Consider the following 16956-nt stretch of genomic DNA (forward strand, 5'->3'; position numbering starts at 1 on the left):
TGTGTTTGATCATAAACTTCTATTATTATTCTTGGTCATGCATGATTTCTTAAAAGACATAATATCAGAGGTGTAAGGAAAAACTTAAAGTAAGTCATCAACAGATTTGGTTTTGTTCCTTTACCCTTTCTGGCATCCTCTCTCCAGGTTCCTCCAAATGAACAATAATTCAGCAACCTACGAAGTCCCCCACACTGCTGCTTCAGATCTGCTTGGGAATTTTTTCTTCCCACTAGTCAACACACCCCCTGCTGGCTCTAGGCTAACATTCACTCCACCTTATTAAAAACGCCAGTAAAAGGCAAATTATAGGCGTTTGCACCGTATTTTCGGTGCTGATTCAAATGGAAAAGGGACAAAAGGACAGAACTGCTAGGTATTAGGTTACATAATGAAATAATCCTTTGAAATCAGCTCTTTCTCCTTCCAAATAATTTATTTCCTGAAAAATACACCTTTGGAAAATGGTAAAAGGTTGTAGGGGAGCTTTCACCGTAGTGGTTACCGCGGATCTTATGTTCAGATGTCAGCCTGACTTACTTAAGCACCAGATATGCACATGGAACGGAAGAGATCATTGCTGCTCTTCATTAATTTTCTTCAACCAAGTTAGTAATAGCAAGTTGGCTTTAGAGACAGCTATTCCCTCAGAGACAGAAACACGGCAGCAGTAACCCTAAAGAATTTTTTTTAGTAGTAGAAACCAATTTGCCAGTCATCTCTGAGATCAAATGAGCAAGTTAAGTACACACACACATGCACACACACGCACACACACATACACACATATACACACACAGGATTCAGTAGATTTATTTCATTGCCGAGCATTTGTGGCACTAGCAATGGCATGATAAACCTAAACTCTGGAATTGGAATCTCCGCGTTTCTGCTTAATAGCTTTGTGCTTTGGGCAATGTTACTCAAATTTCACAAGTCTTGGTATCCTTATCTGCCAAATGTAGCTAATGATACTTCCCTTGGAATTTTGCCATGAATTCTAAAAGAGAAAACAAAGTCACAATGCCTACTCAGGGTGATATTTAATAAATGTTCTATACTTCTCCAGAGAACCTAACTAGGAGTGGTTTAAATAATACAGACGTTTATTGTTCCACAGAAGTAACTCAATATTGTAATTAATACCCATGACATGTCTCTGCTTTTTGCCATGTCATTGTCCTGGCCATTCCCTCATATTCCCAAGATGTCTACTGGAGTTACAAAACTCATGCCCTCATAAGATACTGACCATGCTGTGGGGAAAGCTGCAGGGACAACAGGATTTGTATTAACACTCCTCTCCCTTTCCGAGAAGACAATCTCTCCATCCCCCGGAGTCTTATTGGTCAGAACAGGGCCACAAGGCAAGAACCAGACACTCACTCTCAATGGGAAATATAATTGTAAAGGCTTTCTCAGGTCATGATTCCTTCACCAGACTGGATTGTTGTTTTTTGTTTTGTTTTGTTTTGTTTTTGTTTTTTTGTTTCTTTTGCAATCAAGGCAGAAGTTGGAAACATACATTTGCATACACTACTTCCCCATCTAGAAATTGTGAGGGGTGTAAGAACCTTGAAGACAGGACCAGATCGGCTCTTTTCTACGGCAACTATTTAACCAAAAGGAAATGATACATGTCTCGGCACATCATCCTTGCTCAATAAATTAATGTCAGTTGACTGAATTATTGTGTTGCCTTTGAATAATGAATTATGTATATTTCCCGTAGAATGGATGGTCTTTTCAGATATTTGCATGTATTTTTACTCTATGGATGAACTGGCAAATAAAATGCATGAGAAATCCAGTGGTTAGGGGCTGAATAAATTGTCTTTTTAAAAAAAATACATTTATTCATTTTTGAGAGACAGAGAGAGACAGAGCATGAGCAGAGGAGGGATGGGGAGAGAGAGACACAGAATCTGAAACAGGCTCCAGGTTCTGAACTGTCAGCACAGAGCCTGACGTGGGGCTCGAACCCACAAACTGCGAGATCATGACCTGAGACAAAGTTGGACATTTAAGCACTTGACCCACCCAGGCACCCCTAAATTGTCTTCTTTGAACTAGGGCATAATATTTATTTATTTTTTTTTTTAATTTTTTTTTCAACGTTTATTTATTTTTTGGGGGACAGAGAGAGACAGAGCATGAACGGGGGAGGGGCAGAGAGAGAGGGAGACACAGAATCGGAAACAGGCTCCAGGCTCTGGGCCATCAGCCCAGAGCCCGACGCGGGGCTGGAACTCACGGACCTCGAGATCGTGACCTGGCTGAAGTCGGACGCTTAACCGACTGCGCCACCCAGGCGCCCCAGGGGCATAATATTTAGAACTTTCCTATATAACAACAACAACAAACTTTTACATGTATGATTCTTTCTATTCACCATGCCCAAATACCAAAGCCAGAAATGATCACACTTCACAATTTACGGATGTAGAAGCTGAATCTCAAGAGTATTTACTCGAGGTCTCATATCTGGTAAGCTGCAAAGTCAAGGCTAATGCTTGGGGTTTCTGATCCTAAGCTCAGAATACTTTTCATTAAACTTGAAACAGGTTTGTCCTGAAACATGATATATATCACAAATGACTTCTGAGTGATTGTTGGCACCACTTCCCTCAGAAAGAGCCAGAAATAAGTAAAGAGGAGACATCCTCTTTGTGACATACGTTCTGGATGTGGCATGGCTGGAATTATACAAATATACTTATATAAATACATTCAAAATACTTTTGAATTCCTCTCAAAAACTAAATGCAAGTTTTTGAGAAATGTATGGCTAGGAAAAATGAACTATAAAGATAGTAACCTAAACTGCATTCCTATTGATTTTTTCATATAACTGATATCTTGATTTACAAGGTAAATAAGCATAAATGCCTTCAAAGGAGACTCTGAATTCTGGTGCAATGGATGAAGAGGGGTGAGGGGAGGCGATGGGTATACCTTTTAAAAAGTTGACAAGGCTTTTTTATATCTAATATTATTCATTCATCATTTTTTTTTACATTTTATTGACAGAGAGAGGCAGAGCATGAATGGGGAAGGGGGCAGAGGGAGAGAGAACCCCAAGAAGGCTCCACACTTAGCGCATAGCCTGATGTGGGGCTTAATCCCATGCCCTAGGGGTCATGACCTGAGTGAGTCAAAATCAAGTCAGATGCTCAACCGACTGACCCACGCAGGCGCCCCTCAAATATTTTTCAAAAGCCTCCATGTATGCTGAAGACTCTAAGTTGAATGTTAACTGATAAATTACTTCTGAGAAACTACTCAGAGTGAGGAAACCCTATGAAGAGAAACAATATAAAGGAATCGAAAAAGACTTCAAGAGAGATGCGTTAGCTGAATTTGGAGTGCAATGGTGAGCAAAAAGTAGCCAATTGGGAAGAAGCAGTCCACAGAAGGAAGAAACAGTAGTATCAACAGAACGACATGTACCAGCTGAACAAAAACATGTGTTTCAGGTGAAGGTATATAAAGGGTTTTTCTATTCATAGGAGATCGATGTAAGAAGATGGTTAGTTTTGATGTCAAGGATGAACACGGTGGTTACGAGATTGAGTTTGAGATGGAACAAGGAGACAGAAGTACCGGGGAGAGGCTCAAGTGAATTGTTGTCAACCTTTGGCTGAGGTCCATTTGCCTTAATGGAAAAGCCAGTTCTTCTGTAACAGTAGAATTCTGCCTTCATTACCCTAACATGTGACTTCCTGTGAGGGCAAATGCACCCGACCTAACCTGAATTCAATAACAAGCCTCATGGCAAAGAGTGACTCAAATCCATTTACCCCCAAAGAGACAACCACTTCCTTATACCAATTGCAAGTTTTCCTTCCCAGAGGAAGCAATCTTTGTCAACTTAAAAACACCTATAGCACTTATTATCTGGGCGATTTGGCACTTAAACATATGCTAATTTGTATTGTCATCTTAACTTTTTAAACATCTTACTCTCCCAAGTCATTTTTAGCTCCTCAAGAGCAGGAACTTTTTTTTTCTTGCCATTTCCTACACCCTACAGGTGTAGCATGTTACTGGCCACATGCTCTAAGGAGAAAATTTCAAAAACAAAAACAAAAAAAGAAAAAAATTTAAAACATTTTTTAAAAGAAGGATGAAAAGAAGAATATTAAATTAACTTTCTGCCACATCAATCTTTTTAAAAACTCTATTTTTAAAGATATGAGTGGCAGCAGAAATCATCCTGCCATCTTTACAACAAACCATGAATATGTGAAACTGAAATAATCCAAAAGTACTGAGACACACAACAGACTATGGTGACCAATGCAGACTCCTCTCTCGTACATGCCAGGTACCCATATGTCACAGTGAATTTTACCTATTAGCTCTATAAAGACAAAGGAAAAAAAGATGGATGGGTTTTCGTTTTAAGGTGTCCTGTCAGTTGGGGCCATTCATTCTGTGTGATCCTTCAGATGTCAGTATCTGTCTCCTCTTAGGATATCATCTGTAACATGGAGACAGTCAAACATAGCTGCTACATGCCTCACAGGAGAATTACAGAATCAAGGAGGCAAACCACCTGTTGAATATTCCAAGGCTAAGATGCCAGGGGATGAATGCTTCTTTCCCTTCCACTCTATTAAAAGGAAGGAAGTGGGAGGGCCCAAGGGAAAATCGAAGGGACATGAACACCGAATCCTGTCCACTTCATTTCTTTTTTAAGATTTCAGATATGCGTTTGTCTTGAGAAGATGTTCCGATTTATCCTTCTAAGATGCAGGCATCTGAGGGTTTCAGTGATCCATTTTTCCTCATTTCCTAGGAGCAATCAATCTGCTCTATCTATGCATCATTTTTAAGCTTCTACAAAGCAAGGTGTTCTGCAAGTATGAGTTCTATATCAAGCAACATGGGGGTTAAGGGACGATATTCAGCTTCCACTCCAGCATTTGAAAGGTGGATTTGTCAGACTAAAAGGTTGACGAAAGAATTTCAAAAGGTAAATATCAATCTGGCTGAGAACGGTTTTAACAGTGATTAATATTCTACAGCTAATAAAAACGTGTTGGCAAAATGCCCCCAGAAGATGGTATTGTTTACACTATTGTCTAAGAGGAACAGCTGTTTACCCCTGAAATGTTAACAAATCTTAGACAAATGTCTGCTGTTTCAGGCTCAAAGTTGCTCTGAGAACAGGTGTATTTGAGAGAGAGAGAGGAAAGCTACAACTGTAAATAGCGCTTTAAATTAGGTGCAATTTATATACTATACACTAGGATTGCATGTGAACATCTAAATGCAGAGTTCCAATATTTACTAATATCTAGAAGATTATTCGCAGTTTGGGGGCTTCCCGTAACAAATTGCCCTAGCTGCCTTTTAATATATATTTCAAGCACATTTTATTGACCCAGATAGATTCAGTTTTAAGTCACTGTAATAGGAAATGAAGCCCACATCTTTCATAATTAAAAGAAAATATTTATTTATGTAAATATTTTTTGGAGAGGTGTAGAAGATGGGATGATGTCGGGGAGCGTTAAACTCTGTGAACAAAAATCTGTACTCTCTGGGTATCATTTTCCCATTTGTAAAAAGAGAGGTCTTATGGAGCAAGGGGAAATCTCACCCACTGCTAGTGGGGGAAGACATGTGAATTGCTAACATCATTTTACAAAGCAATTGGAGATACCTGCTAAAGCTGAAGATAAGCATTTCATAAGATATGGAAATTCTACTCCTAAATACATATTTGAGAAAAAGTAAGAGACAGGTATGAGTGCATAGTTCACATTAGGAAAAAACAAACAAGCAAACCTGGAAATAGTCTGTAGGTTCATAAGCAGAACAATTAATGACTACGTTGTGGCTTATTTATAAAATGAAATATTATACAGCAGTTAAAATGAAAGAATTAGCACTACATATATCCAAGCAAAGAAATTGGAAAAATATAATGCCGAGTAAACTGCAAGGTGCAAAATGAAACAGTATGATACCATTTATATATTGATTAAAGGCAACCAAAGTGATACCATATATTGTTTAGGGATGTAAATATGTGTGGTAAATGTATAAAAACACAATGTATGAGAATGAGAATAAAAGTGTTTACCTTTAGATATGGTAGGAGATAACTGGGATTAGACAAGAATGCAATATAGAATATAAATGCAATTTAAGAATATAACTTAAATTATATTTGTACTATTTTATTGCTTCTAAAAACCGTCTGTTAAAGAACATACAAGGCTGGATAATGGTGACTATTATTTTCTACACTCTCCAGTATGATTAAATTACCTACATAGGTGTTTTTGAACCTGAAATGCTCAAAGGCCACAGATTGGGTGGCAGCACTTGGGACACTCAGTAGGAGAGGCAAGACCGATCAGCTTGACTTTGGGCACCAGCCCCCTCCTTACTCAGACCCCTGCCACCAGGGTAGCTTCTTGGATCACCTCAGCTTTGAAGTGTTGTGACTCACCATCTCCTGGAAATGGCCGTCCTTCCACAGGTAAAGCCTGTGCCGGAGAAGTCTTCCGGTTGCCCAAGAATCTAGTAGCTGGCACAGTTATTTTCAATTAGAAGCTCAGAGACAAGAGCATCATTGTAAGTTACACGTGAAAGGACCCCCAGAATTCTCTCCTCTCTATGAAAATAATGGTGTCACAAATCGAATTGTTATTCAACTCCCTTTAAGTATTCCGAAGATGTGAGCCGAGCTCTAACCAAAAACCACAAAGTTAACCTTAGGATTCATGCAGAAGCAGCCTAGATGCTGCTGCAGGAGGGAGGATGGGGAGGGAAGGGGAGACATCAACTTCCTCTGAAGTGACTCTACCCCTAACTTGATTGTAAGCTTCACATAGGAGAAATCGTTATGGTCCCTCATTTTGTTAAGGTTTGGCAGCTCTCTGACAGCTTCCAATAAAAACAAAATAAATTGATTTATGGTAAAGCAGGAGAGTCCCCAGATGCAAACCAGAAGCCAAAGACAGAACCAGGGTTTCTTATAAGCATCCAGGAAGAATAAGAACTACTCTTTACCTCCTTTGAAATTTAAATCCCTCAGCGGGGGTGGGGTGGGGTGGGGGGGATGGGGCGGGGGTGGGAGGCTCAGATCTCCAGTCTTCGGAGTCAACCGGGGCCCCCACCCTGACTCTCCCCATTACCACACCTAATTTGTGTCTCCCTCTCTCGGAGACCTAAAGCCCGGAACATCTTACAGTGGTCGCCCCAAGCTCCCTGCCAACAGCATGGAGGGTGTGTGTGTGTGTGTGTTTGTGTGTATGTGGCCGCCCTGAAAGTGCGAGCTGTGGCATCCCGGCGCGGGGGTCGCAGAGCAGGGGGCGCGGACCTGACATTAAGTCGCTACATCAAAAACCCCAACACCGCCCACACCCGTCGGCCTTCCTTAGTAGGAAGCAACCCCGGGGGAAATCCTTCAAAAATTCAAGTCTTCCCTCTCCCCTTAAAAAAGAAAAAGAAAGAAAGAAAGAGAGAGAGAGAGAGAGAGAGAGAGAGAGAGAGAGAGAGAAGAAAGAAAGAAAAGGAAAAGAAAAAAGAAAAAGAAAAAAGGCATGTCATTAGCTCCTTGCCAAGCTTTCCACGGGAAATTCGCTCTGGCCGCTGCGTTCTGTCTTGCAACTCCCTGCAGAATCCCTAGGGCAGCGGCGTTCTAGGAAAACCTGGGGGAAAGGTCAGCGCCTCTGCTCCCCCCGGGCGGGGGCGGGGCGGCAGGGTGCGGAGTGGAGGGGAGGGGAGGGGAGGGCGGTGAGCGCGCGCGGGAAAGGGGCCCGCGGCCCCCGGGGCAGCCGGAGCGCACGGCCGCCGCGCGGGGCCTGAAGGACCCGCCCAGGCCGCTCTCATAGGAGGGCGCGGGGCGGGCCTGGCCGGGGGCGGTGCCGTGCGCCCTGCTCGCCTATAAGGAGCGGCCGGCCCGGGTGCGGATCCCAGCGCCCGCGGCCGAGGTGCAGCGGCCGTGCGCCCGGCTCGCCGCCTGCTGTTGCAGCGGGGCTCGGCTTTGCGCCTTTAAGGAGGGGGAGCGGAGGGCGAGGAGGGCGAGGCGGGCGCGCACAGCGAGCGGCAGGTGCGGGCCCCGCAGCTCCAGCCGCAGCTTCAAGGCAGACCCCGCTGTGCTTTCGGTGGAGCTTCTGGACACGGGATGGAGTGAAGCAGCGAGTGGCTCTCCTTGGGGGGGCGGGAGGGGGCCAGGCGGCGCGCAGGAGAGAGGACGACAGGAGTGAGAGAGAGAGAGAGAAAGAGAGAGAGAGAGAGAGAAGGCGCAGCGGCAGCCGCGGCCGGCGCCTGCGAATTTGGGATCCGACTGGGAGGGACCGCTTCCTCGGGGGAAATGGATTCTGTACCACGGCTGACCAGCGTTCTCACTTTGCTGCTCTCCGGCTTGTGGCATGTAGGATTCACGGCGACAAATTGTGAGTACCAGGAGCTGGGAGCGGGTAGGTGAGGTGTGGAACGCGAGCGTGGGAGAAAGACACTCAAGTGTCCACGCGTGTTCAGTTGTGCCTGCCCCGAGCAGAGGGGAAGGGGGGCGGGGGTTGCTGATTGGTGTGGTTCCATCCCTCAAACCATCCCAAAAGTTAGCTCCGATGAGCCAGCCCCGCCGGGTTGCCTGCCCTTATCCCCGAATCGCAAAGTTCCGGGGAGAAGGGAGGGATCGCCTTCCTTTAGCCTCAAGCCAGCTCCGCGTTCTACGCCTGCCTGGTGTCTAAGCAGAGCTTTTCCTGAGAAGGGCCCCGGGTTCAGATCGTAGGCACCGAGGGCTGTGAGCTCCCCGAGATACAGATGCTCCCGGCCACCGCGCTGGCTGATAGCGGTGACAGTCTCCGAATGCGGCTGCCTGGGATTTGCAGTGTGCCCACTGCCTCACGAGACGCGGCTTTCAGCTCTCCCCCAGGCAGAAAGCTTCAGCTGGGGTATCTCGCAACCGAGAGGCACCGGTTTACTGGGATTGGGAGTTTTGGCCTAAGAGTCGTGGCCCAGTGTAGTCAAACCACAAGATCAATGGCTGCCCCTGTTCCAGAAGGAAGAGCTTTTGATGCACACTCCACCCCCAAAATCTTTGTGCCAAAGAACACATAATGAGTATGCACTAAGTGTACCCTCTGTCGTCCAAGCTCTAACCTCAGCAAGTGCAGGGCATTTAATTTAATAGGCAGGAAGGCTGGACACCTGGGGATCCGCCACCTGCACTGTGTATTTAAAGAACCCAGTTCGTCAAAGTTGAATAAATCGCTGGAGCCATCAGAGGTTCAAGCTCAATTGCTCAGCTGCCTCTCTAGGCAGAGAGAGGGAAGTTTTTCCAGCTTGGGAACTCCTAAATGAGAAAGAACGCAATTAAGCCATCTGTGTTGTTTCCAAAGATGGTTTATCAAGGTTCCTTGAGTTTCTGTGCTTGCTCCCCTCTCTGCTAACCCGTCCAGGAACCTCAGAATTGCTTAAGCACGTTGGGACATGACATCGCTGTTAGAGAAAGATGGGAAGACTACTTAGTACTTGTCAATCCCCCTATATCACTCCTCACCCTCTTAGGTCCAAGAGGACCTTGGGTAAGAGGTACTCAACCCAGTGTTGCATCTCAAGGGAGGACATTTAGACAAATGTTGTTTACTGGAAATGATCCAAAGCAGAGCCAGAGTCTCTATCTGTGATTGGAAGTTTTGGAGACTCAGAATCCATAGTTATAAGGTATATGCCTTATAAAGACACTATGAAAGTTTGTATTCTAAAGGAGGGCTAAAGAGGTCAGTCTCTCTAAAGGGAGGAAGGAGCCAGAGGGACTTAGTTTAGAAATCATTTCAGAGAATAGAAAGAAAATGGTTAGAATCTGATGTTTCTCTTTTCCCCCTCCTCCCTCTTTCCCCCCCTCCTCCCCCTCTTCCTCCTCTTCGTTCTCCTTTTTCTTCTTTTAAGTGAAATTGTTCCCATGGTGCTTTAGAAAAACATCTAAGTGGTTTAGTTAGAGGAAGTTAGACATGATGCTGAGTTAGCCTGTCTACCTCCTAAAACACTAGAGGTCAGTATTGTCCTAATGATGCAAAGGTGTAGCTGTGAAATGGCTCTTTTTCCTTTAGCACATTTACTTCTCTGGAAATTGTGAATATTTTGAAGATCCACAAAGGTGGGGTGAGGAATAAGGGCGAAAGATGTAGAACATACTCTGTAGGAATGTGGTTTGGGCTTCCTTATATAGCACCTTTTCTTAAGAGCAAAGGAAAAAAAATAAGTTGCAGAATGCCATTTTCTGTAAATTAATTGAATTATGGTTAATATGTTGTAATAATGCTCATGAAACCTACATGGCGTGGATTTAAAGCTCGTGCTTACTGATGCAGCAATAAAGCTAATTCTTAACATTGAAAATGGAACTTTGTGATAATGAGCTTTAGTATTTCATCAGGTGACAGTTTGATTTCCCTATTTCCAATCAACATTTCAATTGAGGGTACACTGCTTGCTAAATATTTGGGGGTCGGTGTTCTCAAAGAATGATACATGTTTTTTATCATGCCGAACAAAATGCGTTAATTCAATAGAATGGCAGCAGAAAATTGCCTCTCAAATCAGTGCATCTTGGTGGTCTTCAGAACCTGTGTTGCAGAACCTCTAAGGAAAAAAAAATTAACATTCCACAATTCTCCCAGACTTCAATTGTGCACACACTTTATCCATTAAATACAGGGCTTTGATTTACTATTTATCTACAATCCATTAGCAATTATATGCATATACTGAGGAAGATAAATCTCCTTTCTAATAGTCAGTTTGTGTAAGTATATAGGTTATTTGGAGAGTTTTTTTCAAGATTTTTTTATATTTTGAAGAAATATTTTCCCTCATTCATGACAGTAGCCCCCAAAATGGGGTATTTACCCAAGATGCTAAATGGTACCTAAGAATGCCTGTGAACTTTGTTCAAATAAAAACAACTTTTAATTGTTTACATTATTCTAATAATAATGTGTTGATATTACTAGTGTGTGTAGAATGAGTGTGTGTGTGTGTGTGTGTGTGTGTGTGTATGTTTAGTTTTCTCATAATCTGACCAAAACTTGGGTGTTCATCTGTAAGAGAGAAATGAATGCTTACCCAATTATAGATTTTATAAGTTTCTAATTACACAAAATTAAAATAAAGTCAGGTTAGAAGGCCAGCTACAGAATAGATATTAGGAATCTGTGCGGAGAACATAATTACCAACCAGTAATAAAAACTCTGGAAATTCCCCCATTCCAGATTTTCAGGATATTAAGTAGCTACAACATCTCCTTTGGGTTTACCCTGAGGGAGTTAGTTAATTTCGAATGTAGCTATGATAGACCAGCGTTAAATGAAAAACCATTTTACATATAATATCAACTCCTTTGACACAAGAAGAAACAATGTGACTTGCTGGTGTTCGAGTGAAAGTAGGAGTTTGAAATGCTGACGGGTTCTAGCCCTGGTTATGCCACAGCTAACAGGTCAGACGCCTGTCCGGTTATGCAACTTTCCCTGTACTCAGAGGCTTGGGTATAAAACAGCTATTGAGATGTGTTTCTTCTCCCAAACAGAACAGTAGCTCAATATTTTACTGAGAAGATTCTTCAAATATTAGGTATGTTGAAAGACTATTATAATAGAACTTGCACTCAGAAGATAAAAGCAATGCATGGGATACTCACAGGGTCACTTTTCGTTCTATTTTTAACAATCGTCAGATGTTATGTGATTATGACAGCCTTAATTTTGACCCAGTAAGTCACTTTGAATGATCCTCAAGCATCTTACCTGCTGGTGCTACATACCAGGTTCAAGGAGATAACAGCCTTGAGAAAGAAATAAACAACTCTTTATTCTCTGATGATGCCATTCATCACAGACGGAACTTCATCTAAAGTATCCTAGGACGTCACTCCTATTCATAAACATCTTCAAGTAAAGAGATGCGATATACTTTGAGTGATCTGAAGCTTCTGCGCAAACCCAGTCGATAGGTAAAATTATAAATAAACAAAGATCAGGCTGACTTTTTCCAGCAGGAGAGTGTTTGAGGTGTACTTTTGCGGCATTTACAGTCAGCAGAAGTAAAGGAAGCACTACAAGGGTGATTTGGAAGAGTCCTAAAGATTTTCCCAAGGTTGAACAGGCTAAGCTGATCTTTGACGACTCATGTGAACTCTCTTTCCCTTCAACCCTTAGAGCCCCCATCTCCAAACCAGATTCATATTTTCACCATTGGAAAATATACCTGAAAAACTACAAGAGGAATGTTCACACCAGGGTATTATGAGAAAATTGGTTTCCATTCGAATAACCTCACCCCAGCCCCTATTCTCATTCAAATGAATAACTCTCCTCTAAATTGACGTTTTCTTTCTTTTTCATTCCAGCTCTTCCCAATTGCCTTTTCTTTCTTAAGTAGGACCCCGTTTTCCTTTTCTACATCATTTTACTTTTCAGTGCCCCTTTGTTACAAAACAAAGCAATGTGATATCGTTTGAAATGTTCCCAAAAGCTTTCACTGGTGATCCAAAGCCCTGTAGCTTCTTTGCCAGAACTCTGCTGAAATATGGCTAGAATATAGGATGCTAATTATCCCTGCCAGTTAGGAAGATGGGGAGAGGGTCCATTTACCACAAAGATCATAATAGAGTCCTCGTTCACTCAATGAGACTTTGTCCTGAAGATTCTGTGTACTCACTTTGAGCCAGTAATAGCATTTTTAATACATTAGGGAAGCTGTCTTCATTCATCAGATCTCTGACACCTTCCGGCAGGTGTCCTTGTAGAGGTTATTGACTTATCCTAATGATCTTGGTGTATTAACTGAAGGAGTTGTATCGAATGATTATTAAGGTCCTATCTAGTCCTAATGTATTTTTGTCTTTAACTCCTGATGTTGCCTACTGGTCATTCCATTTGGATGCTTCTGTGATGGCCATGCTGAAAATTGTTAAGCAATTATATTTAGAATAACAACATAATAGGTTTTAATTCCTACTAACTACGGTGCACTTCGTATCTCTCACTTCATATGCTGTGTCCACATAATTTGGCAAGGTAGCATAGCTAGGTAGACTTTATTAAATCCAGTTTATAGATGAATGAATCTAAGGTTAATAGAAGTTAATAATTTTCCCAGGATCATAAAACTAAGCAATGAAAAAAAAAATCAGAATTTGGACCTGTGTCTATCTCCAAAGATCAGACTCTGCAAGCTATGAAATTAATTCCCGTGCATTCAGTTGGGGGCTGTATGTGAGTTGGCAAGTTGCCTTGGGATCCCTATGGTTAGGATAGTCTCCATAGCTCTATCCATAGTAAAGGGCAGGGAGGGAGCAGTTTCCACCACAGCCAACTCCTGAGTTATACACTACAAAAAAAAGAAAAGAAAGAAAGAAAGAAAATTGGAATCTAGATTTGATGCTAGATCCCAAACATCACAATGGTCAAATATAAGAGGCCTTATATCTGGATGAGCACCAGATGCTTTAGTTTTCTTTTAAGTTTCAATAAAAAACTGGATGGAGGAACAGCATAGCCTTGATGAAGACTTGTAAGCACGCGCGCACACACACACACACACACACACACACACACACACACACGCTTTCCCTCTACTGGGTCAAGTGCCCCTATGTATGACTTCTCATATTTCCATAACACTTCTGTTAATCCTTGTCTCTCCACATAGGTGCACGGTTCCCCAATTATCGTATTTCATTTGAATGTCTATATTCAGTACCTAAAACATTGGCTGAAGGAATGGATGAGAGAATCAGTGAATGGTTTCCAACTAAGAATTTGAACAAAAATTCTTCTATGGTCCTGTTGCTAGAGTCTTTTAAAATGTATTTGGCTTGTTTTTTTTTTTTTTTTTAACTGGCAAGTATTACTTATTATTGTTTTGGAAATGGTAAGAAGACCTGACCTCCGTACCGAGTTTGAGCTAATTTTATTAACTTGCTTTTGCAATTTTAATGAACATTTCCTATATAAGCTGGAAACATACAAATATATAGCCATAAAAATCTTTCTTCATAGCCCAGGGTTCATTATAAAAAGGAAAAGTTTGAATGCTACTTAACAGGATTTTAGTAGTAAGTTACTGGAAGGATTTTATCTTATTGCATACTGACCACATGACCCCCAAAACATTGTCCTGAGCCTCCAATGTCACCCCTCTAAGCTGTGCTTGGAAGAAGCTTAAAGTGTTAATAGTTCATATATATCACTCATTTGAAAAGCTTATTGAAGAAATGTGTCCCAACTGAAGGCTCTCTTTCCTAAACTCAGGTTTTTCTAGAAACCAGAGAAAGTAAGATGAATGAGAAAATATAGTCTATGATCTCAAGGAACTTTGCACACGGGCAGCCAGAAAAATAAATCTTTAATCACGTCAAAGTGATAAGTGCTAGAACAAAGATAAGCACAACGTGTAATGTGAGAGACGAAATGAACATCTCAAACTGACTGGGGCATCAAGGCAGGCTCTTGGAGGAAAGAGACTTAGAAGTTAAGACTTCAACAGAGTCAGATTTCACTCACTGGAGAAATGGGGTGGGGGGTTGGGGAGGTTATCACAAGCTGTTTGTATGAAGGCTTAAGAGTAAGGTTTATTTTTGGTGACTAATCGTGGGAGCAGGCTCTAGGCAAACGGACAGAAAAATTGAGAAATCGGTAAGCAGGGAGGGGAGCTCATCTTTGCCGTTGAAGCTGTGAAGCTTCATTGAAGGATTTTGTATATGTAATTCGATAATACAGAATTAGGTATTTTTTTTTTTTATCACTGTATGAAGCGTAGACTGGACTGGGCCAACACTAGTGGCAAGAAAACTAGGTAAGAGATGATCACGGTAACTCAGGTGATGATAAATATGAGCCCAAAGAAGGAATTTTCAGAATCTGCAGAGGTCACAAAGAACCAGAAAGCAAGCAATGGCCAAGCCCATTGAAAACATAGGGATATATGAACTAGTAAACTCGCAGAAGGCACAGATTTGTGGTTAAAATGTATTCTATAACTGCTTCCATTGTTTTTGACAAATGAGAGCTATAGATGCTAGAAAAGGTGCTCTGTTCTCTGAAATGAAGTTCTTCTCTGGGAATACCAAACGACCATATTCTCAGAGCAGTATATTTCATATTTGCATGACACTCTATAGCACATGCTGTCTGTATCCATCATTCTGATGCATCTTGTAGTCTGTAAATTACGCTGGATTTTGCCAGCAGAGTGAGAACTAGTCATTAAGGAATGTGTAATTAAACCTCAGTGTTTCTGTTCTTGATCCCCTTCTGGTAGGGGAGGGGGTAAACCAGAGATCATGGCTATGATCAGTGGCCGCTCTTTGGAAAGAGAAACAAAGGGAACTTGGGTGTGCCACCTTGATTTGCTATCATTGGTAATTGATTTGCTGGCATAAATTCCATGTCTCTACATTTCTAATTGCTTTTGTGCATATTCTTGGGGGTTGATTAATGCCATCTGTTCACTGGATCAGCTGAATTGATTGAGTTTTAAAGGATGACAACAGTAATGTTGAAGAGAGGGAAAAAAACGAAAGGGAAATGCCAGAACACACTCATGATGTATATTATTTTTAACTATCCACCTTTGGAAGCAGAAATATCCCTTTGAAGATGGTCCAAGGCAAATAGCAGTCTAAAGGAATTTGCCTAACAGACAGATGCTGGTAGGTGTTTGTCTAGGCCACTGTTTGCTGAATATACATGTTCACTTCTCTCCCCCTCCACCCCCTTGCCCCTTCCCTCTCTCCCTCCCTCTCACTTTCCCTTCCTCTGTTTCCCACTCCTCTCTGTCATGTGGCCATGCATTTTTGATATTACGATTGGCTCTTCCCTGAGCTCATGATTGTGTTAAGATGTGAGAAGGGGGGAGAAAAAAAAGTCTGTTATATTCTAGCATTTCCTTGTTATAAACTACGTGGGCACAGTCACCAAATGTGAAGCCTCCCATTAAGGCCTATTCTAAGGTCAGGCCTGACAGGGATCTGCCTCCCACAGGGCATTTGGGAAAGCCCACTTGATTCCAACACCCCCTACCCATCTGTCCCCAGACAGTTCTTCCGCCAACTCCATCAGTGCCCTGAATCTGTAAATACAGGAGAAAGCCTTTGAATGCACGGAAATAATCCTTAAGACACAAAGCCCCGCTGGAGAGAAAATATAGGGATGTATATCTATGCTGATCTATACTTCATGGGGAAGAACAGACTTTTTCCTGAAGAAAAGTTAATAGAAGAGATGGTGCTGGATAGCTGAAGAAGAGAATGTTCTGAGTGGGGGAGGGGCAAGGAATGGGAATGTTCAAGGTGTCTAAGAGAAGTGTTACCAACTTCCTGGTTTTGCCCAGGACCTGTCATATTCCAAGCAGGTAGGCAGTGAGGGAGATCGGGAGGGGTGTATATCATAGAGTTCTGGGTTGATTTAATTCTCACTCAGCGAACATTTCCTATGGATACTAACATGGACCTTGTAGAGTTAGTATGAGGATAACGTGAATTACTCTATACAAAATGCACATGATGTGGGAATTACTAGTTAAGCCTGTTATTATAATTACGAATGAACCTCAACATGGATTCTCTCAGGATCAGTTATAATACAAATCAGGGCGAAGATGTTTCCATTCTCAGGCAAAGGCAGAAGGGCTTACTCTCCCTTCATCTGGGTGAGCAGACAGCTGAGGGATTGGTAAGGCAAATAAAAACTTGTTCTCATGTTAACTCCAATGTCAAGGGGACTGTGGGGAGAATCGGTCTCCACCTGACAGAAACATGACTGTTGGGATTCCTCACATGTTTCCCGAGCTCCTTCAGGGTATGACCACAGCTTCAGGGCCATGGCCAGTGAACCTGCTCGCTGAAAAGCTCACAAAGAGAGCCTCATGGGAGAGTGGAACAGGGAGATCCATCTAGAAAAAAATGAGCACATCCCTTCCAGAAAAGT

The 16956-nt window shown here is 42.3% G+C and overlaps 1 protein-coding gene across 2 annotated transcripts in view; it reads left to right on the forward strand.

The window, feature by feature from the left end:
* The first annotated feature begins 8335 nt into the window (after positions 1–8335).
* CNTNAP5 (contactin associated protein family member 5) overlaps positions 8336–16956 on the forward strand; it is a 796957-nt gene continuing 788336 nt past the window's right edge. For both annotated transcript variants that reach the window (XM_047084746.1, XM_047084747.1), the window contains exon 1: positions 8336–8417. In XM_047084746.1, coding sequence (XP_046940702.1) covers positions 8336–8417 — 82 coding nt within the window. The remainder of the gene's footprint in view (positions 8418–16956) is intronic.

The sequence above is a fragment of the Lynx rufus genome, unplaced genomic scaffold, assembly GCF_022079265.1.
Source record: "Lynx rufus isolate CCGP_SWC_20201006 ecotype Redwood Valley unplaced genomic scaffold, mLynRuf1.p SCAF_2, whole genome shotgun sequence".
Taxonomy (NCBI): domain Eukaryota; kingdom Metazoa; phylum Chordata; class Mammalia; order Carnivora; family Felidae; genus Lynx; species Lynx rufus.